The following is a 25,784-nucleotide window of genomic DNA, read 5'->3' as shown; positions in this document are numbered from 1 at the left end:
CAGGCGTGCGTGGCTCCCGTGCTGAGGGAGTTGCCGGAAGATGCAGGTGAGGTGAACGCCGGGCAAGGGCCCCAAGGGGGCTTGTGAGCACAGGGAGCATGGGGAGAGAAGGGCAGGAAGAGGAAGTCTGGCAGGGGTGGGGGCGGGGGGTACCAGAATGCGTGTGCAAAGGGGGAGATGGGTGGCAGTGTGGAAACTCTACCAGAAACAACGGTGGAAAGTTCCAGATGGTTTCTCTCTGGGTTCAAGGTGGCTCAGAATGCACTTTCCTAACCCCTCACTGCTGACACAGGACAACCTTCCGGCCCCTGGGAGACACCAGGAATGTAATGTGGCAGCTTCCAGGAGCATTTCGAGGGGACCGCTGGTGCACGCCCTTGGTCTTCGTTTCCTGTGTCCTCTCCTCCATCCACTGGAGCCTGGGGCTTACCTCTTGGAACATGAAGGGGGGGGAGTCACTTAAAATGGCAGGGCTGGCAGCTGGAAGGAACCTGGGTCCCTAGGACTTCCTGGAACAGACCCACAGAACAGAACCCCTCTGTTCTTCATTCACGTGTGACAGAAACACACTTCTCGCGCCAGCGTGCCACGGTTATCTCGTGACCCCCCCCAACTCTACCCCCAGTTGGGACGCCGAGTCGGCCCAGGGCTGACTCTGTATGAAAGACGTCTTGCAGCGCAGTTTATAATGGCCAAGGGAGCAGACCGTGGAATCATGAGGCAGGAGGTCACCACTCCCTGATGTGTTTTCCCCAGTCTTCCCCGATGTATGCAAGGCTGGGCAAAGCAGCCACAGTGTTGCGTGAGGCGGGGCTGCAAATTCCTGCACCCCTTCGGCACACATGAAGGTGGTGAATACGAACCACTAAATCTGTTTTGAATATTCCGCACAGGAAAGGGTCTCACGAACATTTCTCATTACACCTGCCTTGGGGTGTGATGCTCAAGAATTGTTTAACCTTCTGAACTCTTTACAGTCTGTCTTCTATTCCCTGTAAACTTGAGCAGTATTGACGCACACGTGGGGCTCTCCTCGGTAGCTATTCCAAATTTCTAAACGTCTTTCTTTTAGTTGGTTGTGACTCCTGAAGCTTCAGGCACCTGTGTTATCTGCCTACTTTGTATTTCCTCATTTCTGCTGGGCCACCTCTCACAGCCTCAGCTGGCAGGGAGTCTGGGATCTCAGACGGATGAGCATCCTCGTTTTAAATGCCATTAAAATGTGGACCCTTGTGAGGACCAGGACCCGGGGTTCCCACCATGCAAAGTGCTCCCTCTGAACAGAAGCCCGTGCAAAGACTGTCCCCGCCCCCCCCCCCCCCCCCCATTAGACCCGACTGTCCCTCTGCACCCTCGCTCAAGGTTCATATTTGTTTCCCAGGACACTTCACTCCAAACCGGCACATTTTCTGAGGTTGAATATGGGTTAGGCAGACGTGGCCCCAGAGCAACAGGAAAACTATGTCATTAGTCCCAAACGAGTGAGGAAGAAAGGCCGTCATAACTAATCCTAACTGGATCATTTCGCTATACTTTTGAGTTTTTATTTTAGGCTCAAAAAATAATTCTGGTTCTAGGGTGGAAATTGCAGAACATCTAAATCGGTAACTTGTCGCACGTAAATGCTGAGGTTTGGTGATATTTCCAGGACATTTCAATTTATCGTCACCATCATCACCATAGCTGTGCTGTGTTAGAAAGGAAGACACAGATTTAGGGAAGGAAAGGAACTGTCTATTAGTGGCCACGCTTAGGATGTGACTCAAAGCGTGAGCTCCAGGTTACCTCAAAGCCCTTGAGGATTTTTCACAAAACCAGTGGTTCCCAAACCTAGCTGGGTCTCAGATTCAGAAGATGAGGAGAAGCTGCAGCATCTAGCCTTTTGCAGATCTCTTTGGGAGCCTCTTGAGCCAGCCCCGAATGATTACTCAGACAAGTGTCCCAGGGCCCAGAGCAGCGATACCTTGATGTAGTATCGGATGAGGATCCTACGCAGGTCAAAAACCTGTAGCATGGTGGCTGCGTTGTTGTCTATGATGCTGTAGCCCTCCAGGATGTACTGTGTTCGTGTGATCTCCCAGGTGAGCCAGCGGAGGTTGAATGCGGCATTGCAGGACAACAGGTGCGGCAGGTGGCCCGGTTTACAGCAGCAACAGCCTCTGTCGTCCTCATCACCTTCCATGATGGCCTCGACCTCTCTCTGCTGGCAGTAGGTTCCTGGCAGAGCACAAACAAGATGGAAGTTATACAAGGAGTCACTGGGTTGACCTTTGTTCACAATGGATTTTCCCCGGCCTTCCCTGGAGGGGAAGACACTGAAGAAAGTCTGGGAATCAGGAGGATTGTTTAATTCTTAAATTCCCAAATAAGTCACCATTCTCATCATCATTAACTCTTTTCTTCGTTCGTATCCATTCTGATTCTCAGCTCCTCCCCATTCATGTGTGTGTGTGTGTGTGTGTGTGTGTGTGTGTGTGAGAGAGAGAGAGAGAGAGAGAGAGAGAGAGAGGAGACAGACTTGCACGGTGCTCATGGACACCAAGTTGAAAGGCAGTATAGTTATACTCTTGAGCTACCTTTACCAGAAGCCTGCAGGTCACAGCTGAGCAGAGAGGAGGCTAAACAAAGGTGGCAGGTGGAGATGTCTGAGAGCAAGTAGGTGCGTGCTGATGTGTTTTTCAGCACATCAGCTCTGAAAAGCTCCCTGCTTCTTTTCTGGAAGAGCTCCGTTGCCTAACCATAAGGGCAGACCACGCATGCCACCTCACCTCACATGACTGAGAGCAGGGATGTTGGGGGGGGGGGGGACGCTCAACATTTTTGTCAATGATTTAAAGGGGAACATACACAGTGTGCCAACGACATAAGTTACTGGCACTGTCTGGAGTGCAGAGTTGTGACCTAAAACGATCTCAGCAGACAGGATGGTGGACTGAAACTAACATGCTGAAAAACTAACAGGAATAAATGGAATATCCTGCATCTAGTTTCAAAAAACCAGCTGCACACTTTGTGAATACATGCTAGCGTATTTTACAAGTACTCTGGTAGTTGCACGGATCATAGGAACCAGAAACAGGAAAAGCGAAAGATCCTACTCGGAGTGGTCCCTCAGAACCCTTGGATGTTTTTAGCTTAGGAGAAATGTGGTTTGACTTCTGTTGGAGGAGATCATGCTGGCTGCTGTCCAGGGAACGGACTATAGAAGAAGCAGGGGTGGGAGCCAGGACATCAGTTAGGAGGCTGTTAGTTAACACACATGACACAGTGGTGATTTGGATAAAGGCCATTGGGGAAAGTATGGAGAAATGATCACATCTGGATCTCTCTGAAGGTAGTCTGTTAGGATTTGGGAACCAATTTGGATGGGGGATGTTGAAAAGATTCATGAAGAATGGTGTGAAGTTTTCTGACCTGAGCAAGGTGAAAAGTGAAAAGACTGTCCACGGAGATGGAGAAGATTGCAGGGCGAGCAGCCTTTGGGTGGGCTGAGAGGAAGATCAGGAAGTTTTTCTTCCATATGTGAAGTTTTAGCTGTTCGCTATTAATCAAAATAGAGATGTCAAGTAGACAGTTGGATTAAGAAATCTGGAGTTCAGGGGAAGGGTTCTGGCAGAAATTCATAACATCTGAGAGAATTATCAGGATATAGGGGCGATTTAAAGTAATCTGGGGAGAAAGGACAGGTCTGAGAGCTGAGCTCTGAGCGTTCCATTCAGAGGCTGGGGAGGTGAGATTCTCCCAAAAAAATGATTGACTAGAAGTGGCCTGTGAGGTCAAAAGAAAACCAGAAAGAAGCAAAAGGCAAGTTAAAAAAGAAAAAAAGAGTTTCAAGGAAGAGGGAACATCAGCTATGTTAAATGATGCTTATAGGTCAAATTACCTGAGGAATTAACTGTGAGATTTGGCCATACAGAAGTGAATGATTATCTCTGCAAGAGAGGTGTCAGTGTAATGATGAGTCGGGGAGGGGATGCCTGCTTGAAGCCAACAGTAGGGGAGAGAAAAAAGCAGGGACAGTTACTGTAGGTAACACTTTGGGGGGGTTTAAGAATCTTTACGACTTTATTCTATTTTTGGCCATTTATTGCATAGGCTGGAACCTCCTGTACAATGTTAAATAAATGTGAGTTTAGGGGGAAAGTATTCAGTCTTTTAGCATTACGTAAGGACACTAGCTGTAGGTTTTTCATAACCGCTCTTTGTCAGAAAGAGAAAGTCTTCTTCTATTTCCAGTTATCTAAGAATTTATATTAAAATCAGAAATAGGTATTTAATTCTAGCAAACGCTTTTACTGTTTTTCCCATTTATTCTGTTGATATGGTAAACCCTATTGATGAACTTCCACATATTAAACCAATCTTTCATTACCGGGAGAAACGTGACAGGTTTATATATTTCTGGATGTGGTTTTCTAGTATTTTGTTGGGAATTTTTGCATATATACATTCACAAGGTATATTGGCCTATAGGTTTATTTCCCTGTGATGTCCTTGTCTGGTATACATGTGGAATTTATGAAATGAATTGGAAAGTGTTTTCTCTTCTATTTTCCGAAAGAGTTAAGGCAATATTGGTCATAATCCTTGCTTACATGTGTAATAGAGTTTAATACAGTTTACATGATTAATGGTGACAGGGATTCTAGAGTTCTCTCTGTGGCCAAGATGTTTTGTTTTTGTTTTGTTTTGTTTTTCCTTATGAATTCAATTGCTTTAGCACATATAGGTCTATTCAGATTTTCTGTTTCTTCTGGTGTCAAATTTGGAAAGTTATATTTTTCAATGAGTTTTTAATTTCACCTAACTTGTCAAATTTATAAAATGTCCTTATTATTATAATGCTTTAAGATCTGTAGTAATGTCCCCTCCTTAATTCCTGATCTTGATAATCTGTGTTTTATCTTTTTTTTTTTTCTGGATCAGTCTGGGTAGTTATTTTTTTTTCCTTCAATTTTATAGGTATTTCCTCAGAATCAGTATTTGATTTCATGATTATTTTCCTCCATTGTTTATTTTATGATCCATAGATTTCCTGCTCTCATTTGTTTTTAAATTTTCTTCTTTTATTTGCTTCGGGTTTTATTTCATCTTCTTTTTCTAGTTTCTTCAGGTGAAAGTGTAGGTTAGGAGTTGCCAATTTGTATTTTGTAAAAGGTCAGAGAGTAAATATTTTAAGATTTTGGGGCCACATATGGTCTATATTACTGCTGCCTCCTCGTCCCCTCTCTTTCTCTTCTTTCCCTCCTTCTCCATCTCCCTCCCTTTAATATAAAAGCCATTCTAAGCTCATAGCCATAGTTTGCCAACTCCTTGCTTAGATCATTGATTTAAACCTTTCTTCTTTGCTATTATAAACCTTTAGAGCTGTAAATTTTTCTCTACACATTGCTTTGGTTGTATCCCATACATTTTTTATACTGGTGTTTTTAATTTTCCTTCAGTTCAACTATTTTTTAACTCACCTAGTTTTTATTCCTTAAACCTCTGTTATTAGGTGTATGCCATTTGAGACTTTTATCTTCATGATCAATTGACTCTTCAATCATTATAAAATATCTTTATTTTGGCTAGGGATTACAATGTGCGTTTTCATCTTCTTGCAATCTGCAATAGATGGATTTCATACCACTCTTCCTGTAATGTTGTGAGATTATTAAAATGGTATATTGACTCCTTCATGTCCTTGCCATTATTGCTGTCAAACATTTTACTTTAACGTATATTTAACCCCCATAATAGACCGTCGTTATTCTGCTCTAAACAGTAAAGTTTTTAAAAAGAAAAGAACATCTTTGCTAACATATTTGCCATTTCTGGCAATCTTCATTGTTTTATGTAGAATCGATTTTCTATGTTATCATTTGCTTTCAAACTGAAGGATTACCTTTAACATTTGTTACAGTGGAGGTTAGCTGGTAATCATGTCAACTTTTGTTTTTCTGGAAATATGTAAATTTTGCCTTCAATTTTGAAGGATATTTTCCTTAGCTGTAGAATTCTGGGTTGATAGTTTTCTTTCGGCCCTTAAAAAATATCATTGCACTGTGTTCTGACTTGCATTACTTCTTAGGATATTTTAATAATTCACATGCTTTTCCCCTGTCTGTAAAGTGTTTTTCAAACTTTCTCATGATCTTGACAAAATGATTATAGAAAAATCTCAGATGCTCTTTGATTTTTCTTTCTTTAATTTTCACCAGTCTGGGGATTATGTGCTTAGGTTTGGTTTTCTTTGTGTTTATCTGGCTTGGGGTGTGCTGAGCTCCTGGGATTTATGGATTGATATTTTCCATCAAATTTTGAAAGTTTCTGAATAATATTTTTTCAGTTTTTTTCTGCCCCTATTTATCACTTTTCCTTTTGGATTCCAATTTTACACATATATTAGAATGCTTGATATTGTCCCCATAGATCACTGAGTTTCTATTTTCTTTAACCTTTTATTATTTGCCTCAGTTTGGACAGCTTCTATTGCCTTGTCTTCAAGTTCATTGATCTTTTCTTCCATCCTCTGAATTTTTCATTTCAGACATTGGATTTTATTTTTAGACTTTCTGGCTCTTTCCTATGATAGTCTCCATCGGTTCATTCATTATGATAATTTTTCCTCTGAATTCCTAAGCATATTAATATCTGTTTGAAACTTCTTTTCTGTTACCGCAACATCTTTGGGTGTGTTTCTATTCATTGTTTTCTTTTCCTGGTTATGGACCACTTTTTTCTGCTTATTTTCATATCTAGAAACTTTTATTATATGCTGGATATTGTTGATGCTATAGTGTTGACAGTCTGGACTTCTTTTTGTTTGTTTGTTTGTTTGTTTGTTTGTTTTTTGTCTTTTCAAAGAGTTATGTTCTGTTAAGTAGTTAATTTATTTGCACATCAGCCTCCCAGCTTGATCCTTTTGAAACTTTTTAAAAAAATTTAAATCCAAGTTAGTTAACATATAGTGTAATAGCGATTTCAGGAATAGAATTCAGCGATTCATCACTTACATGTAACACCCAGTGCCCATCCCAACAAATGTCCTCCTTATTGCCCCTCACCCCTTTAGTGCATCCCCCCACCCAACACCCCACCAGCAACCCTCAGTTTGTTATCTGTATTTAAGAGTCTCTTAACTTGTTTTTAGAGTGTCTAGAGTAGACTTGTGGGGTGATAATATCTCTACTCCTAAAGCTTGGTCTTTCTGGGGTCTTGGTTGAATTCCTGGGATGTTCAGTAAGGTGTCTCTGCTGGATGATTGGAATTTCTACATCTCGGCACCTTACAGCCTCCATATTTTCTATTTAGTTCAGACCTCCACAGTTACTATTCTCTGTCAGGACTTGCCTCTAACAGTCAGCAGGTTAATATTCATCCAATTACTAAAGAGGATCCCTGTACAGATTTTTACAGTGCCTTCCTTGTGAAATTCATTTCTTTCTGATACTCTGACCCACAAAACCCAGCTACCTTAGCAGCTGAGAACTCTGATTCTGCCTCCGTAGCTCAGCAAGACAACTGTCCTCTATTTGGGTGTTGCCCCCAACCCCCATACTACAGATAAGAAAGGGTCTCCGGGAAGAAAGCAAGGGTAATTATGGAGCTTACTTGTGTCTCTCCTTCCTCTTGTTGATCAGAGGCTTGCACTGTCTGTTCAATATCTGAAAGCAGTTGATTAAGATATTTTTCCTAGTTTCATAATTGTTTATGGCAGGAAGTATAGTCCAGTACTGGTTACTCAGTCATGGCCAAAACGGTAAGTCTCCGAATCCTTTTTACACATCTTTTGAGACTGAATTCACACATAAACACTTTCCTGACATCCATTCCCATACCATTCATTTTTTCCAACATCCTTATCATTATTTACAGTGCCTGCCACTTAGTAGGTGCCGACAGAGTAGTTGGTGCAATGCCTGAATGGGTAAATGAAGGGAAGATTTTTATCCAGGTCACTGCATGCACAGGCAAGGGAAACTCTATTGAGAGAACGCACGGCAGATTATATTGAGTGTTTGGCAGACAAAGAAAATCAATGTTTGTACTAAGCCTCTCCACAGAACCCATAAATGAGATGGTCATAACAAGTCAGAAATGGGAAACTACAACCTTCAAGTAATAATGTACATACAGAACTGTTAGGATAACAGTCAATGAAACAGAACTCAAGATCAGGATGGGGAAAGCAAGCAGGCAGTGTTACATGAAGTGTAACAGTGAAGGGCTGATCCCACATCTTTGATTCCATTTGTCTTTCCCCAAGACCTCACTGCTTTGGGTTTTAGCTGAAAGCACTCCTTTTTAAAACCTTTCAAGGCTCTCTTAGCTCATGCTGCAATAAAAAGCTTTTATTCCCTCTGGTACAGATGTATAGAAATACATACATGAATTATCAGCAATGAGTAATTCACACTGCATGCTCTGGGGCCTCCAGAGTGAGTAATGGCCACAGTGTCCTAACTGATCCGCCCACTGGGACCCTTGGACGTGCAGGCACTGGACTCCAGGGGTGGGAGATGTCTCATCCTACTAAATGGCACGAGGACAACACTGGTTTTCTGCAAGTAATAATATAATTCGGGAAGAAACCCTCTTTCAGTGAACAAAGTGAGATTGCTTAGACTCCACAAGGAAGAAGCATAAAGGAGGATTTTCACCTCCAATAGGTTAGCAAAACCGGTCAAATGACATGCTTCAAAAATCTGCATTTCTTTACAATTTCTTTCTCCATACTTCTCCATCCAGGTCTGGCATTTACCATGTTGAGCTGCATGTGAGGGTTTTTTTTTTCCCCTTTACATTGGGCTGAATGTAAGGCGTTTTTCCCCCTTACATCAAACAAACTGGAAGGTGTGTGTGTTTCCATGTGTGTGTGTGTGTGTGTGTGTGTGTGTGTGTGTACACACACAATAAAATGAGGAGTTTTGATTTCTATCATGTGAGTAGTAAAGTCCCACACCATGAGGAACATGGGTGCATCTCGGCACTGACAAAGACAGTTGAGGAAACAGTGTGCCATGAGGGACGGCTGCTCGACAGGGACACCCTAATTGCCAAAGGTTTTTGATAAACACTCAGTTAAGGGAGGCCTCTGCACCTCCTTTTAGGAACAAAAGATTCATAGTCAGGATCACATTGCAAAAGAATACAAAAATAAAAAAACCCAGTCATTCTGTACATGCACTACTCTGCTGCTCAAATGCAAAGCAAGACCATGTATTCTCCTCCGAGAGGCTCACCGGGTTTGGAGCACATTTCCTCCAAAGAGAACACCAAGAGTCAAGTGCCCCTACGCCGTGACCTACACCATTGGTGTCAGTGAGGGAGGACCTGGCTGGCCGTTTCTGTCCGGTGTTTCCACTGAAACTGACCCTTGGCATCTTTTATGTTGTGATGTTCTCATGGTCTAAGTCAGTGGGACACAGGAATGCCTTCGTTAAATAATTTTTAAATTTAAATTATCAGAGTGTCTTAGAGCCTGAGTGCTGATAGATGAGAATGCCTAATTAAAGCAATGGAAATTAATTTTTTGAACTCAAAATGTATCTAGAAGGTCCCAGATGTCTTGCCACAGAGGATATATAGCAATTTCCTGCATGTGGCCACAATGTGGGGCAGCCCTTGCTGCCGTACCGGGTAGCTCTCCTGACCCCTGACCCTTCCTTCCTCCCTTTGCTGGTTCCCCCAGTGAGCAAGCAGTGTTCCCCTTTCAGTGCTGTTTGCCACACGTACCAGCGACAGGCCAGGCCTGGCTTATTTATTCACACTTAATTCCCGAAAGGAATGAAGTTAATTTAAAAAGGCATGCAAATGATAAAATTTAAGTAAAATTGGGGACAAGAAAAAATATGATGAAGCCAGAAAGAATAATGTCAAGAGACCCTAGCTGCATTCTGTGATACCCTATATATTTACTAAAGGTAGGCCACAGACTTCCCTGGGGCTTTCTAGAAGACAATGTAGAAAGAAACCTTGAATAGTTTCTTGTGTCCTTAAGACAACAACAAAATAATTGCTTGGCAGGATCTTGGCTATTTCAAGCGAAGACACCAGAAAGAGAATGTTCCCAGGACCCTAATAAAAGGTACATGGTGCAACATGGTGAACACTATCCTTAAGAGAATTGCCCAGAAAGTATGAGCTGTTCTAATATGGCCAAAGCACAACAAAGAGAAAGCATTTCTGTAGGGGGCTGAACCAATTCGACCTTAGGAATGTGGTTCTCTAGAGGTCTCGTGTCTCCCAAGGGCAGAGTTTAGAGAGTCTTGAGGGCAGGAGAACTTTATCCCTTTGAGGAAATCCTTGCTATGGATCGTTTTTCTCCACCCAGTTCTGAAAATTATTGTGGACTGAGCAGTAGTGACTTAAGCCCAGGAATGGAGATAGTCTGTGTGGTCGGTCTGCGCAGGCCCCCTCTCTCGTGGTCCAGCCAGGCTAGAGGTAGAGCTGACATCCTCTTGGAATGGTCGGGAAGCCAAAGAGAATGGCTGGCTGAAACAGAAGGTCCGATAACCAAAATCCACCCAAAGTGTCCCCGCTTCCATTCCCGAGAACCCTGTGGGGAAGGTGCCATCCAGGCCCGGAAGCCTGGGCCAGAGGAGAGGGGACTCAGGGCAGGCCGGCTTGAGTGGAAACCTGACTCTCACGGAGACGCATGAACTTAATCTTGTAGGTAACAGGCAGGCAGTGGGGACTTTTGAGTCTCAGGAAAACACGAGTAAAGTTGCAGTTAGGGAAGATTCCCCTGCAGCTTTGGGGGAGCAAAGAAGGGGCTGGGGCCGGGAAGTCAGCTACCCACAGTCCCATTCAGGTGAAAAGTGATGGGGACAGGAGCTAAGGAAGAGGCTGTTTACCAGGAGGTCGGAGGAAATGAAGGAGAGGCCCGGCTACTCTGTGAAGGGGACACATTAAAAACAGTCCCCTGCAGGGGCGCCTGGGTGGCTCAGTCGGTTGAGCGGCCGACTTCGGCTCAGGTCACGATCTCGCGGTCCGTGAGTTCGAGCCCCGCGTCGGGCTCTGTGCTGACGGCTCAGAGCCTGGAGCCTGTTTCGGATTCTGTGTCTCCCTCTCTCTGACCCTCCCCCATTCATGCTCTGTCTCTCTCTGTCTCAAAAATAAATAAACATTAAAAAAAAAAATTAAAAAAAAAAAAAAAAGCTGAGCTCAGAGCAGATCCCTTCCATGGACGTTTGGACCTCACGCATGCATGTCGTGTGTTGGAGACACAAGATGTGTGAGGCAGGGCTCGGCCCCAGCCAGCTGTCCTTGAGCTTTGGAGAAGCACCCTCCTCGGCGTGCTTCTGTTAGTGGGTCACACACACGGTGACAGAGATGCCGACGGGGGAGAGAGCATCCACAACATGAAGGCTGGAAATCTAAACGATCATTGCCTCTCGCCAGTGGGTTATATCAAGGGCCGTGATGTGACCCAAAGAAATAATACAAGAGAAGGCATTTTAAAGTTTGTGAATTACTGTCATTTTCACGTAAGTCGTAGAGTGGGGTTTATTTGTTTTTTCGGGAAAGGCACGGAGATGCCCCTCCAGCCCCTCCTCCACCCCACGCTAATTCTCCCAGACAGAATTCTGGAACAGGAGCTTAAAGGTACATCTGTCCCCAGCTATTTGCCCTAGGAGGAGGCTTCTATATCTGCTAGACTTCACCAGATTAAATGTCTGGGAAGAAATAATCATTACAATGATTAACATGTTTATTTATAAAGCTGACTTATTATACATCCCATTTCCTGATGATGGCCACACATCCATTTGATAATCACCCCCTTGAAATTAATCCAAACTTAAAGATGGAGAAATAGAATATGAGACATGACCAAGGTCACACAGCAGAAGGAAATCAAGGAGTAGAATTGGTCTCCTGAGACACTGAGGGGTTTTAGCTCTGAATTATTTTGCAGGACAATTTCTCTCCTAGTCCCCAATTCCAGGCCTTCAACAGCACTGCAGTCGACCACCTTTCAAGGATCACACAGAGAATCTAGAAGAAGTGTATTGGCCCAGGGTACAGTAGGGGGAAATGTGTTAGAATAATTTATACATGTTTGATTTTGTGGGCACAACAGAGGTTTTTACTGTAACCATTTTATATTCCAAGGAGACTCAATTTGTTTTAAGACAGATCCATACCGATAAAATTTTTCTTATGACCTGTCTGGCCAGCTGGATTTTAAAAGCAGTGGAATACCTTTCAATGAAGCAGCATTGTTTTCTCTCAGAGAATTTTGATTTCAAAACATCATCTGCTTATGTAATGTTAATCGCATTGAAAAGTGATAGCATCTCACTTATGGCACACATTAACCTGGCTATGCAGGTGTAATTTCTCCTTTTTTATACAAATAACAACACTGGGTCTCCAAAGCAGCCTCTCCAGTGGAAGGGTCTGGCCTTTTGAATTTAAAATCTGTATTTTCCCCTTAGCATACACTGTCTAATAAGGTTTAACAGATTATGAGCAAAAGTTTCTCTGAATTTACTTTTTTCCTACTGGCCTATAGGAGAAAATGAAATGCACCCAAAAGCACTTCGTGTACATGGTAACTTATATTGGGCAGGTTTGAAGCACAGGTACGAGAAAACTTGACATACACAATCATGATCTCTGTGAATGATATGGCTTTTCTTCCATTCTTGCCCCATTTACAGGACACCAGTGCACTTGACCTTACACAGGTAAGAGTCATTCTCTCATTCATATTTCATTCTGAGTTGTATTATTGTACTTTTCTTCCACAGACTTATTTTTGAGCGTCGTTAAAACAATGCGGTGCGCCTAGGTGGCTCAGTCACTTAAGTGTCCGACTCTTGATTTCCACTCAGGTCATGATCTCGCAGTTGTGGGTTTGAGCCCCACGTCGGGCTCCACGCTGACAGTGCGGAACCTGCTTGAGATTCTCTGTTTCCCTCTCTCTCTGCCCCTCCTCCGCTGGCACTGCTTCTGTCTCTCTCAAAATAAATAAACTTAAAAAAAATATGCAGGGGGCCCCTGGGTGGCTCAGTCGGTTGAGCCTCTGACTTCTCACTCATGTCATGATCTCATGGTTGGTGGGTTTGAGCCCTGCGTTGGGCTCTGTGCTGACAGCTCAGAGCCTGGAATCTGCTTTGGGTTCTGTATCTCCCTCTCTCTCTGCCCCCCCACCCCCACCCCTGCTCACGCTCTGTCTCTGTCTCTCTCTCAAAAATATAATAAACGTTACATTTTTTCTCTAAATATGCAGACTCTTTTCATGTTCAACAGCAAAGCCTTCTTTTCTTCCCAGACTTGCTATCTAGACAAGCATGGCTTTGTCTCTCTCACTCACATGTCACATAATTTGCAATGAAGAAAAATAGGTGTTTAGGAATTCTGAATGGAGAACCTATTATTTTAGGGGTAAAGTTTGGAACCAAGGGATTTAATAGATTACTTGAGCCGTGTAGGTGTTAGAACTAAGGACTCGCTAATGACCCGAATGTTGCCATAGAGAAGAAAGAATTCTAGAGAGTTTCAAGATTAGTGGGACAGCTATGGCTCTCTGTGGCGTCGCCGCTAAGGAGAAAGGTTTGGGTTGCATTAACTTTAGATAAGATTAGGTTACACAGATATTTTAAAAATGTCCCCACAGGCCAGTGATTATGGGGTGTTAGTCAGACTATGAGATGGCTGATAACATCTCACACAAACAGGAACATAAATCCCATCTTCTGATGTTTTCCAGATCTGATGGTAATGTGTGGCTACATCCTGATCACTATGCCTTTGCTTTCTACATTCATTCGGCAAGAGCCATCTGGGTTTCACAGTTGCTAAGGCAGTAGATCATTCCAGAAACTGAGCTGCTAACAGTGGTGATGCCATATTAATATTTAAGACCCCTTTCAGGTAAAACTTTTAAGTTTCAACAACCAGAGAGAATTTTTAGATAATTCTTTCCTTCCTTCCTTCTTGCCTCCCTCCCTCCAGTCCCTCCAAGGCAGTGTGGCCTACTTAGGGGACATCCCCATCCAGGGATGCTTACCCTCCTCTACCACTGGTGACCGTGAAGCCTGGAGCCTCATTCTCCCAATATCTTTTAATGTCTCAAATAGGGATAATAACACTTGCTCACTTTATAGAGTTATTATAAGAAATATTCTGGAATATACTGAGCTTGAGAGTTGAAGTGCTTAGTATGGTATCTGGCAAAGAACTCGTGCTCAGAAACACTTAGACTGCCTCTACTTTCTCACTCAACCAATATTTATTGGGCATCCTACATGAGCCAGTCAACACACGGGGGGAGGGCCATGAATAAGGCAAGGAGTTTCAGCCTTTGAGAGTCTCACCATCTAACAGAAATTGGTTCAAACAATATTTCACAGCCTGCATGAATAAAGAGCTGCATACATCAATTTTGCGAGAATACTGAAAATAAGCTTTGGTTTTTCAATTACCACTTATGATTTTAATTACCAGGAGACATTTATTGACCATCTACCACATGTGGCCACATGTCTACACATCATGGTAACATCCTGATCCCCAAGATTCATGATCTATACATACAAACACCTCAAAACAAACATAATTTTCATCACGACTTTGCTCCAGATAAGAGGACAGAGTAATCTATACTATTGGTTGTGTTTTGCATGAGCTACTGTATGAGCAAACACCAGAAGGATGTGATACCATAGGAATGTGCATACAAAATATAAAATATATTCAAATGCCATATCATTCATTATAAAGAAATACTGAAAAAATAGTAATTTGACAGAAAACTGTAGTTAGGCAACTAATAGAAAAGGTAAGTGTCCACATAACATCATGTATTTCTAATACCATTTTTCTAGGGCTTCCCAAAAACCCACTTTATCAAATGACATTTAAATATTTCCTAAGACACCCCGTAAGAAGATTTCTGGAAAAATCTGGCTCTTGCTGTGATAAAAATGTAGCAATCCTATACTAATGAGGATAATGAAAGCTGCACGCATAACTAAATTTCATCTCAGCAGCCTCAAAACTTCCCATGCATATGACCCAGTCTTAGATGATAGGATCCGCTTCATCACCCTTGAGAGAATGTGCCTTTACGACAGTTTGTGTCATTTGCCATGGGGAACCCAGGACCCCCCGTAGCCTGATTTCCATAGTACTGTGTAAATCACATTTTCTGACCTGATCTTAACTACCACCCAACTCCCACCCAGGCCACAAACTCTTGAGATCTTTTCGCTGTGCCCTCGGGAACTCACTATCTATTCCTCAACTTCTCTGAATGTTCTCTTCTCCTTCATGCCCTATTGGAAAGCTAGCTCTCCCTGCCCTCTAGTGGGGATGACTGTTCTCCTGCACTCCTCTCGCTCCTGGGTCTGAGCAGGTGGAGGATGTCCTCTTGCTTCCCAGTGGCGCTGTCTCTGTCTACCCCACACCATTCTCCTTCATTGCCTTCTTCCATGGCCCTCTAGGTCACTCCGAGTCCTTGAGTGGGGATTCTGGCTCGGGGTCACTGTCACTCTCCAGCACACTTCTGACCAATCACTCTTGAGACTGCAGTATCCTGGCCCCTGACTCCCACTCCTCTAATGATCGCATTCACTCAACCTCAGCCACTCACTTCCATGGCCGTGATCTTAGACTATAATTACCAAAGACTGTTTGCCTTCAATGAATGTTCGTTTCAAACATCCTACTCTTCCTCAACCACCTCCTATCTCTCCAGCTTATTTTCCTCTAATATCACAACTTCTACAACTTGGACACCTTTCTGAGATCCAGAAAGCCCTTCACCAGGTCCTGTTTCCCACCCCTCTCCCACCCTTGCCTGTTTATCTCTTAGCCTGCATTACACGGCCAGGCACTGCAGACATTGTCACACCCTTTCATACACTGTCAGTTTCCTTGTCTTCGTTTTACTTTCTGGCACTCAGTCAACTCAGTCTCAGTCCTGATGAAGGCCAATTCTACTGCTCTATACCTGCACCCATGAAGCTGAATGTGGCTTAGAAAAAAACAAAACAAAAAAAAAAAAAAAAACACGAGCAACTACAACAGGTCTTTCTTGAAAATCATGACCCCTCACCTCAAGTGGGCTCTTCATACAGGCCAACTGTATTCCCCACTCCATCCATCTTTCCATCTGTCGACCCATCTCTTACGTGCATCTGGGCCATATGTTCTCTCTCCTCTCCTGTTACTCTAGATGTGCTAGCATGGGTTCCATCCTCTCAGCCCTGGGGATTCTATCACTTGCCATCAGAGCAAGCTCCCCTCTTCCCTTAGCCTGAAATCCCTCCACTCTGCTTCACTGTTGTGGTGGTGTTTCTGACGCCCAATCCTATTGCTAGCCGGTGCATGAATGCTCAGGCGTGTCAAACTCCCCTGTGAGGCACCGTGTTAGCAAGAAGTCAACAACTGCTCATCCTCCCTCTTGACACCAGCCATGGTCTCAAGCCTGGGATGCCCGCCAACAGCACCTGCTCCCTGGGAGAGACTTATACTCTGACTCCAGCAGAGAGGAGAGGTTCAAATTTCCCCCGAGTGTATCATATGGTATAAGTATTTTGCATCTCCTGACCTGATGGGCTGTCAGAGCTGGAAAGACACTAGGAACTTAGAAATCACACGGAGGCTCTGATAATGGAGTCAAAAATTGGAGAGGCCAAGTCATTTGTGATGCTCTGTTAAATATCCTGAGATAAAGTGGGGTTTTTAAGTTGCTTTTTTTTTTTGCAACCAGAAAAATAATGTGGAGCTTCTGAAAGGATGTGCCAGCGATTGAAGGCATTCTACCCCACTTTACTGAGTGTTTTACAAACTAAATAAGCATTACAGTGCAAATCCAAACAAATATCCCAAAGGAAAAAGGAAAGAAGAAGCTAAAAGGGTCAGGCAGAAAGAGACGTTCTGGTTAAGAGATAGAGAGCCACGGGGTTTGCCTAGTTCTAGCACTAACTAGCCGTGAGCCTGCAGATAGCATTCATCTTCTGGAGCCTGGCTTTCCCACTATTAAGTGGGAGGAAGCAATGGGACTGTGGCCATTCTGAGGGTGGATGTCACCTTCACAGGCCAGTGCTCTCTCCCTAGCTCGGAGCTCACATGCATCTCCTAAAAGACTCCCTCCAGTGCCTTTTTCTTTTGGCTCCTCCTCCTGGTTCTTCCCCTCATCAGACAGTATCTTTACGTCACCTGACTTATTTTGTTTGGAACACTGTGACTCCTCCTTCATTTTTCTCCCCTTCTAACAGAAATGGGTGAACCCGTCAGCCTAGGTCACCTGGATGGCTAAAGGAGAACAGAAACGGATTGAATAGATTATCAACCCTCACTTTTCCCTTTTTCTGTGTCCACCTACTTGAATGATGGTTAAATGGGACTTAAAGTCTGGTAGATTCCATTTCTTTTGAAAAATCTTGAACACGGTGCCCCTCACGCTGTTGACTTTCTAAAGTGCATTACCTGTCACCTTGACTTTGATTTAAAGCCAATGATTAATCTGTCAAGTCTTGAATGGTTTCCTGAGAGGCTCCCTGGTTGGGTAGATGCAAATAATACTCATAAACCTGAGAGCAGCAGAGGCACCACTACCTTGTTTCTGTAAGAACAAGAAAAGAATTTACTTCTATTCTCGGATGCATGAGCCAAAAAGAGTTGGATAGAAAAATGTGGCTTCCTTATTTGTATTCTTGATTTGAATTGATTTCAATCATTCCCTATGGTACCAGCCAACAGAAATAGAATGTGCCATGGACCTTAATTATTCTCTTGGGCTACCCAGGATCTAAACCTCTGTCTTACGTTTGGAAAATTACCCAATACACCAGACTGGCTCACTGTTCACCAAGTGTTTTTACTTTTTCTCCTGGGTACTCAGCTAGACATATCCTGACTTCTCTTACAGCTATGTCACTTCTAAGCAATAGGATGTAGGAGCAAATGATATATTCCAGATTTAGACCTGTCCCACAGCAGTCTTCCAGGCAATCCTCCACTGTCTGCCAGTTTGATATTGAAGCCCAGAGCGACCTCAAAAGTGATGCATTGGGGAACAGGCAGAGCTTCTATTAGCCAGGACCCTTAATGGTGCAGAAGGGAAGCACCCCCTACCCCTACCAGCTCCGCTCACTGATCGGACCCTATGTGAGTGCAACAGAGGCATCTACTGTGTCAGCCAGAGATGCGGGGCTTAACCATGACAGCTGCTAGCATGACTTCAACCAATGTACTCATATGATGAATCTTGGTGAGAGGCAGTGACCATCTCCCCTCTAAGAACTGAGAACTTAGACACTCTCTTTCCCAGTCTCCCTTGCATCTGGGGGGGGGGCATATGGTCCCAGCTTCACCCATCAGATGTACCCCAGATTTTGACTAATGAGCTGGTGACACAAAGAAGCTGGCTCAGGGGACATATTCATCCACATTTGGGGGACAGAAGCCATAGCTACAGTAGCATCCAGCATCTGGGGTCATGGTGTCGATAAAATAAGGGGAGTGCCCGGATCCCCCAGCCAAGATGTGACTGCTTCGTGGGATCAGCACTGTGGTGTGATTTTGGACATGGCTCCTGACCTACAGCCACCAAGCCTGCTTCTCCAGGCTTCTCAGAAAGTCTGCGCCCTGTGTAATATCTTTCAATAAACCCTCCTCCCGGTTGAGTTAGCTGGAGTTGATTTCTGTTGCTTGCAACTAAAAACTCCTAGTGATACAAATGCATCCTCTGCAGTGAGAAACAGACAGGTGGATCTCTTGCTCCCTGGCTGTGGGAGGTTATCTTCCTCTTCCTCCGGGGTGCATTACTCATTTCCTGAGAGTCAGTCCGTGACATGAGCGGCTCACGTCTCCACTAAGAGCTGCAGTGTGCTTCCGAAAGGAGAACCAGTACAGCTGTATTCGGACTGCCCGGGTTGTACTGAAGTAGGTCAAATTTGACCCAAATAAAGCCTGCTACTTGGGAAAATAGGGAATTGGAAGAAAAAAAGGAAATACTGAAGGGATGTCTTAGAAAAATACTCAAGGAGGAGAAAGAAAACAAGATCTTCCCTGGGAATACTGTAGCATACATTGCAAAGAGATATAAAAGAGAAGAGTCATTTTAGGTCAACTGGATTCTTCCTGCAACTAAAGCATAACTTTATTCTGTCATGCTCTCTTAATAGTGCTGTGTTCCAGACTACAGTATAACTAGGTCAAAGAAAATGTATTGTACAGCAGTGAGTGGTATTGGGGCAGATTAACTGGTAATTTGTTCTCAAGACATTATTATACTTAGGCCATTCTTATAGGCAGGTTACATTTCATCTGTGGTTGGCAAGAAGACAAATCACCTAGGGAGACACTCTTGGGCAGCCTCACCTAACACAATGGCCTCTGTCTCGTGCTCGACCACATATGGCGGCTCTGAGCCTCCTTCTGTATTTCCTCTGAGGTAGTTTCAGGAGTCTGGTGTGTTGTTATGAGATTGGCCCCCAGTGACTCATCCAATGTGTTAGGGCCACATGTATTGGAGCTGTCCTTGGGGATGGCTTTGGCCAATAGAACATGATGTCAGTGACGTGCTGCCTGTCCCAAAGACTGGGCCATAAGGGGCCTCGCAGACACCCAGACCACACTTGGTCCAGCCCACCCGTCACTGAGCAGCACCTGGAGGACAGCCAGGGGGCCAGAGCTGGTAGCCTGATCTGGATGTGGCACCTTGGACCTTCCAGCCTGGTTCATCTTCTGGCTGAATGCAGCCGTACGAGTAACCCAGGGTGCGAGTGACAGAACTACCAGCCACCCTCACAACCGTGAGAAAGAAGACATCCTTGTCGTCTGAAACCATTAAGTCTTGCGGCAGTTGGTTACACCCTCAAAAATGACATGAGGTGAAGCCCAAACATTCAGGGTGGTGGATCAAGAAGCACGCCCATTTGCGATACGTGGGGGGAGCAGACAAAGTGCTACATGCTTCTAAAGTCCAGTTGACGTTGAAGCCCTTAAACTCAAACATCAGGTCAGTTTGCCAAAAGAAGCTGTAAGCTGCATGGAACTTGTAATAGAGACTATTAACTCAGGTTCAACTAGGTGAACTTGAAAAATCCTTCCTTTGAAGTCCAGGAAAACCCAAAAGCTCTCACTAGAGACAAGTCTGTTGCATGACTGTACAGAGACAATTTCCACCACCTCCTGTGGCATTTTCTGGCGTTTGTGTAAAATTTCAGGGACACACTGCTTCTCTGTTTGTTCTGAAGAATCTGATCACTGCTCCCTCGGCCCCATAACCTTTTCCAAAATAAGCTCCCTGAATTAGATTCCTCAAGTTTTTAAGGATGCACAGAAAACGTGCCTCAACCACAGAACCCACCACTCTAAAAAAAAAAAAAAGTCTTTTGTACAAATTTGTATAGGAAAAATAATGCTTAGAACCAAAAGACTTGGTTAAAGGATTAGGTAATTGTGTTAAAGATATAAAATAATGGCACTTTGTTCTTGGCTATAAGGTATCTTTTCGTCACTCGGAAGTTCTGGATGGTGGTAACCTGGCTCCTACTCACCTTTCCAGCATTATCTGGGACCCCTTTCTCTCAAACCATCTGGAAACCACATCTGGCTATTTTGTGCCTCTTTATCATCACACCTCTGCCTGCCTCTCCCTTCCAACTACAGCCTCTCCTCTGCTGACCCAGACTCTAGTCTGATCCCAGTGCCCTGCTCTGGTCACCACAGCGCCCCATGCACAGAGCTGCCACGACACTCAAATCCCTGGACGGTGGTCACTCAGGATGAGTCTCTAGTCAGTAAGGCTCCGAGCTGCTTAAGGTGGGGCCCTTCATTTCTGTAGTCATGGCACCTAGCCTAGCCCTTGGTAAATGTCTCCTGAATGAACAGAAGGCTCGCGTGTCCCATTAGCTACTTGAGAAAGTGACTTAGGTGAATCATGAGCATTTAAAAAATAAATATCCAAAATGGAGCTCTCGATTACACTCCCAAACCCAAAAGTCCTGTTCTTCATTTAGGTTTCCCAGTCTCCATAAATGCGCCTCTGTCCACCCAGGCACTCAAGCTGGAACCCGGGGAGCGGGCTGAGCCTCCTTTCCCCGGACCCCCCAACACTGAGTCCAGCCCTTTCCACCTCCAAATCGCCCTGAGCTTCTCTGTCTCCAACTTCTTCTCCTGGCTGGGTGACAAGACACTCTTCAATGGCCTTCCTGTTTCTGCTTTTGCCCCCCCTGGAGGACAGTCTGCACACAGCTACCAGAACAATCTCCTAAAGCGTGAATTAGGTCGGCAGTCCCATTTCCTTCCTTCGTCGTGCTTCCACTAGTTGTGATTAGTCTGCTCATCTGTTTCCTTGTTCGCTTTCCACATCTCCCACTGAAGGTAAACATCGCAAGGGCAAGAGTCCTTCAGGTCACGGACCCGTTGCATCTCCAGCACTAGAACTTGGCCTGACACGGAGGAGGCGTCAGAAAGACATGCATTGGATGAGGGGGGTGAACAAAGGACACAGGAGGCAGAAACATGAACACAGGGGTTATGCTAATTGCTGCACACTCCACCACACAGCTCCAGTGTCAGATTAATGGACAAACTGGGGTCGCACTTTCCAGATCAGGTCGGCTCATTAACCGCAAAACAGTAAGCATCCACATAGAGCCCTCATATACATGATCTCATTGAAGTCACACAACTTTATAGAGGCAGCCATCCTTCTTCTTATCGTTTGGCAGTGGAAAAGGAAAGTTCAGGCACCGAAAGATGGTCCACTACAGATCACAACACCAGAAACCCACAGAACCAGGTTCTGTTTCTGGCTGACTCCACACGGAGCCCATGCATGTTCTGCGGCCTCCCGTCACTTTGAGTTTCTTTCCAGAAAAATTTAAACCAAAGATCTAACTTGCCACTCCAAAGGTTTACACCAGATGACATGTTTCACTTCATTATTCTCTCAGATGACTGGGATTTATTTATATCAGAATACATAAATAAAGGCAGTTGGAACCAGTTCCCTAATTCTCAACCTGTAAGACAGGCACTAACTTCTTCCTCTTTCATGGTGACTTTTTGTTTTAAGTTTGTTTATTTGTTTATTTGTTTATTTTGAGAGAGAGAGAATGCAAGCAGGAGAGGGGCCGAGAGAGAGGGAGAATTCCAAGCAGTCTCCACACATGGTAAGCACACAGCCTGACGTGGGGCTCAAACCCAGGTAACCGTGAGATCGTGACTTGAGCCAAAATCAAGAGTTGGCTGCTCAAGCGACTGAGCCACCTGGCACCCCCATGGTGACCTCTTATTAAAGCTTTGCACAATAATAAGTTTAGGCAACCGGCTTCCAACAGCTTCCACAATGAGGAGATTCTTACCTCGAAATTCCAGTCCTCGAAGTTGAAAGGTGACAAGACCATTTCCGATTTCAATCAGGTGAACAAAAGCGTTGAGGTAGTCTGAAGCCAAAATAAAGCAATCGCCAGAGCTGTAGTTACCCCATCGACCGAGAACTAAGTCTCCACAGAGGGACTCCTGCAGGGCCCTTGTCAGGTGCTCATAAAAGATGGAATTAAGATTATTGTCATCATTCCCTAAAGGGAGAACAAGAAATATGATCAGTGGGTACTTACTTCTATCAGACCTAGGAATCAGTGAGCTGTCATTTGATTAAGGGTAAATCAGGCTTTTTAGATACTTTGCCCGTTTTTGTCGATTTTGCGAGACCCTCTTATTTTTTCCCTTTATTTTCCTTCCGGGCAATCTCACCTACACAAATGCATTAAAATCACTGTCTGAATGCAGATGATTGACAGATTCACACCTCCAGCTGAGGTCTCTTGTCTATGCACTAGACCTGTCCCACGTGCTTACTGGACATCTGTTTCCGTGTGTCTCCAATGCTCCTCACCTTCCACGGGCCCAAGTCAGGCCCCCTTCTGTTGCCCGTCTCAGTAAATGAGACCACCACCCGGTCAGCCATCACCCAGGGATCTCCGTTCCCACTCCTTCACACCCCAGCCTCTCAATCTTACTTTCTTCAAATAGTTTTTTTTCCCTAAGTTTATTTCTTCATTTTGAGGGAGGTGCAGAGAGAGGGAGAGACAGAATCCCAAGCAGGCTCTGAGCCATCGCCACGGAGCCCAACGCAGGGCTCAAACCCACAAACCGTGAGCTCCTGACCCGAGCTAAGATCAAGAGTCGGATGCTCAACCAACTGCGCCACCCAAGCACCTCACTGCAAATAGTTTTTGCATCTTTCCACTTCTCTCCATTTGCATTACCCCTACCCTATTGCAAGCTACATTATTTCTCAAGCGGACAGCCACGCTAGTCATATGACTCGCCAGTGTATTTTCACTGGGACCTGCCACCCAGTCTATTCTCTACACCACAGCCAGAATGAGCTCTTCAAGTTGAGAAGCTGAATGTGCTACTTAGGACCCCTCCACCCCATAACTTAAGGACCTTAGTGGTTCCCCAATGCCCTTAAGATGGAAACAAGGCTTCTTCTCACTGCCTATACCGGGCTCCCATATAATTTAGCATTCCCAGGTATCTTTAAAGCGAGGACAGTCACTGGTATAAGCCAGGAGCAAACCTAGGACATATGGGCACACGAGAGGCATGTGGGATCTGCTCCCTACTTCAATCTCCTTCTTCACTGCACACAAACTTCCTCCTCCCTTCTCCCTTATGCTCAGCACTGAACTTCTTTCAGTAGAGTCCCTTGTCCCTTTCCAGCCTGGGCCTTTGTAGATTCCGATCTCTCCGCCTAGGCGTGTCTTTCTTTGCTCTCTGGCTTTTTAACACTTACTATTCTTCAGATCTTCTCTCAATCACCACCTCCGGGAAGCCCCCACCGACCACTTCGCTGGGCCAAACCCCCTACGATGGGCTTTCAGCACTATGGTCTTCTGCTCGGTAGCACTTGTCACCAATGGAATCTGACCTCTGGTGTTTGTGTGTGTATGTGGATACGGTCACTTGATTCACATCTGATTTCTCCAGTGAGGTGGAGAAGGCGAAGTGAAGAAGACATGAGCTCTAGATTTCGGCTCAGGTCATGATCTCATGGTTTGTGAGTTCGAGCCCCACATCAGGCTGACAGCGTGGAGCCTGCTTAGGATTCTTTCTCTCTCTCTGTCTGTCACTCTCTAAGTAAATAAATACACTTAAAAAAAGAAGAAGACGTGAAGTGAAGGAAGACAGATCCATGTCTGAATTTGCTTATTTTTGTGTCCCAATATTGGCGAAGTGCTATCGTGCAATAGGGATCAGCTAAATAATCTGTTGAATGATGGGCAGCTTCTTTAAAAAAATTTTGTTTTTAAGAACACACCTGTCAAGTGACTCCAAGGGCTTTTGGAAATCAAAGTCACTGAGGAATCATTTACAGACAATAAACACCATCAATTTACATGCACACACATACACACACACACACACACACATATATATACATACACATATATGTTCTATATAATATAAACGATTACTGCTAGTATTATATACTGATATATTTTTACACATTATATACACATAGATATAGTAACACAATTTATTATTCTTAAATTATATACATATATATATATAACTCAGCTTTATTGAGGAATAACTTCTATAGAGTAAAATTTATCTTTTTTAGTGTGTAATCCTATGAGACTTAATAAATGCACAGGCACGGAACCACCAAGGAGAATCATGCATTTGGGATTCCTCCACGTTGTCGTTCAGAGCAGCCATCTGTTCTGGTTCAGTGTTGAGTAGTATTCCGTGGTATGCATCTACTAAGGCTTTTGCATCCATTCATCAGTTGGAGGACCCTTGGCTTATTTCCAGTTTGGGGGGATTATGAGCAAATCCCCCCAAAATATTCACGAGTGGAAGTTTATGTGAACACAAGTTTTTGTTTCTCTTGGGTAAAATACCCAGGAGCGGGGCCGCGGTTCTCAGAGCGGCTGCACCATGTTTGTATCCGCCCCCACCCCCCGCAGTGATTGGGGGCGGATACCCCCAATCTAATTGTTCTGCACCCTTGCCATGACTCGCCATTGTCAGCTGTAGCTTGTGGCTTGTTTAATTTCAGTCATTCTAATTGGGTGGATGAAGACTCCCAGAGAGGAGTGAAGGAAGGCTACAGGAAAGAAGGAATGATGAAATGTTGGGGGAGGGGGCGTGTGGAATTGGGGGTTCATGGTGTATTTCCTTTCATCTCCCGTTCACTCCCTCTATCGGATCTCTCATGATGAAGGACAGAAACTTGTTCAAGATTCAGGAGTATCTCATGTTTGGGAGTAGATTCTGGCTCTGGAAAGTCAGGAAAGCAGAGTTGCCCCACAGAGGAAATGCCTAAAAGCAAAACTTAAGGCTCCCTTCTAGATCGTCTACTGGAGTGGAGGCAGAGTTAGAGAAGTTCAAGATACAGATGCAGGGCTGAACAGAGCTCCCAGCTCCATACCCGGGGGAAAGGAAATGTGATTGGGGGCACAGGAAGATGAAGATCGGCCCCAGGTGTACCCCTACAAGGAAGAGCTGATCCACCTGTAAGAAATCTATACGGTAACACCATCAAATTATGACTATCCTTGCTGGGCATTCATGACTGTTAAAGGCCGAATTGAAATTAGTGCATTTATAACCTAATTATGATTAATGGAGAGGAATAAACTATTCTCTGGGCTGAGTCATGTCATGTAATCTAATGAGGTATCAGTATGCTTAATCTTCTATGCAGATTAAGCCTGCCTGACCTGAGAGTCTATTCATTTTCAGTGATGAATCAGCATGCAACCCGAGACACTAATTAGAGATTTTTTTTGAGTCTCTGCCACTTTTAAAGG

The 25,784-nt window shown here is 44.3% G+C and overlaps 1 protein-coding gene across 4 annotated transcripts in view; it reads right to left on the bottom strand.

Annotated features, from left to right (window-relative positions):
• PCNX2 (pecanex 2) overlaps window positions 1–25,784 on the bottom strand; it is a 303,804-nt gene that overhangs the window by 35,600 nt on the left and 242,420 nt on the right. For 3 of the 4 annotated variants that reach the window (XM_086679662.1, XM_086679661.1, XM_086679663.1), the window contains exons 25-26: window positions 22,320–22,535; window positions 1,964–2,217 (exon numbers count right to left, since the gene is read on the bottom strand). In XM_086679662.1, the coding sequence (XP_086535788.1) occupies window positions 1,964–2,217; window positions 22,320–22,535 (470 nt within the window). The remainder of the gene's footprint in view (window positions 1–1,963; window positions 2,218–22,319; window positions 22,536–25,784) is intronic. The other variant, XM_086679664.1, reaches the window with a different exon arrangement.

The sequence above is a fragment of the Puma concolor genome, chromosome D2, assembly GCF_028749965.1.
Source record: "Puma concolor isolate L17-30 chromosome D2, mPumCon1.1.hap2, whole genome shotgun sequence".
Lineage (NCBI taxonomy): Eukaryota > Metazoa > Chordata > Mammalia > Carnivora > Felidae > Puma > Puma concolor.
Note: the sequence above shows the minus strand (reverse complement) of the source record. Positions and strands in the feature narration are given on the sequence as shown.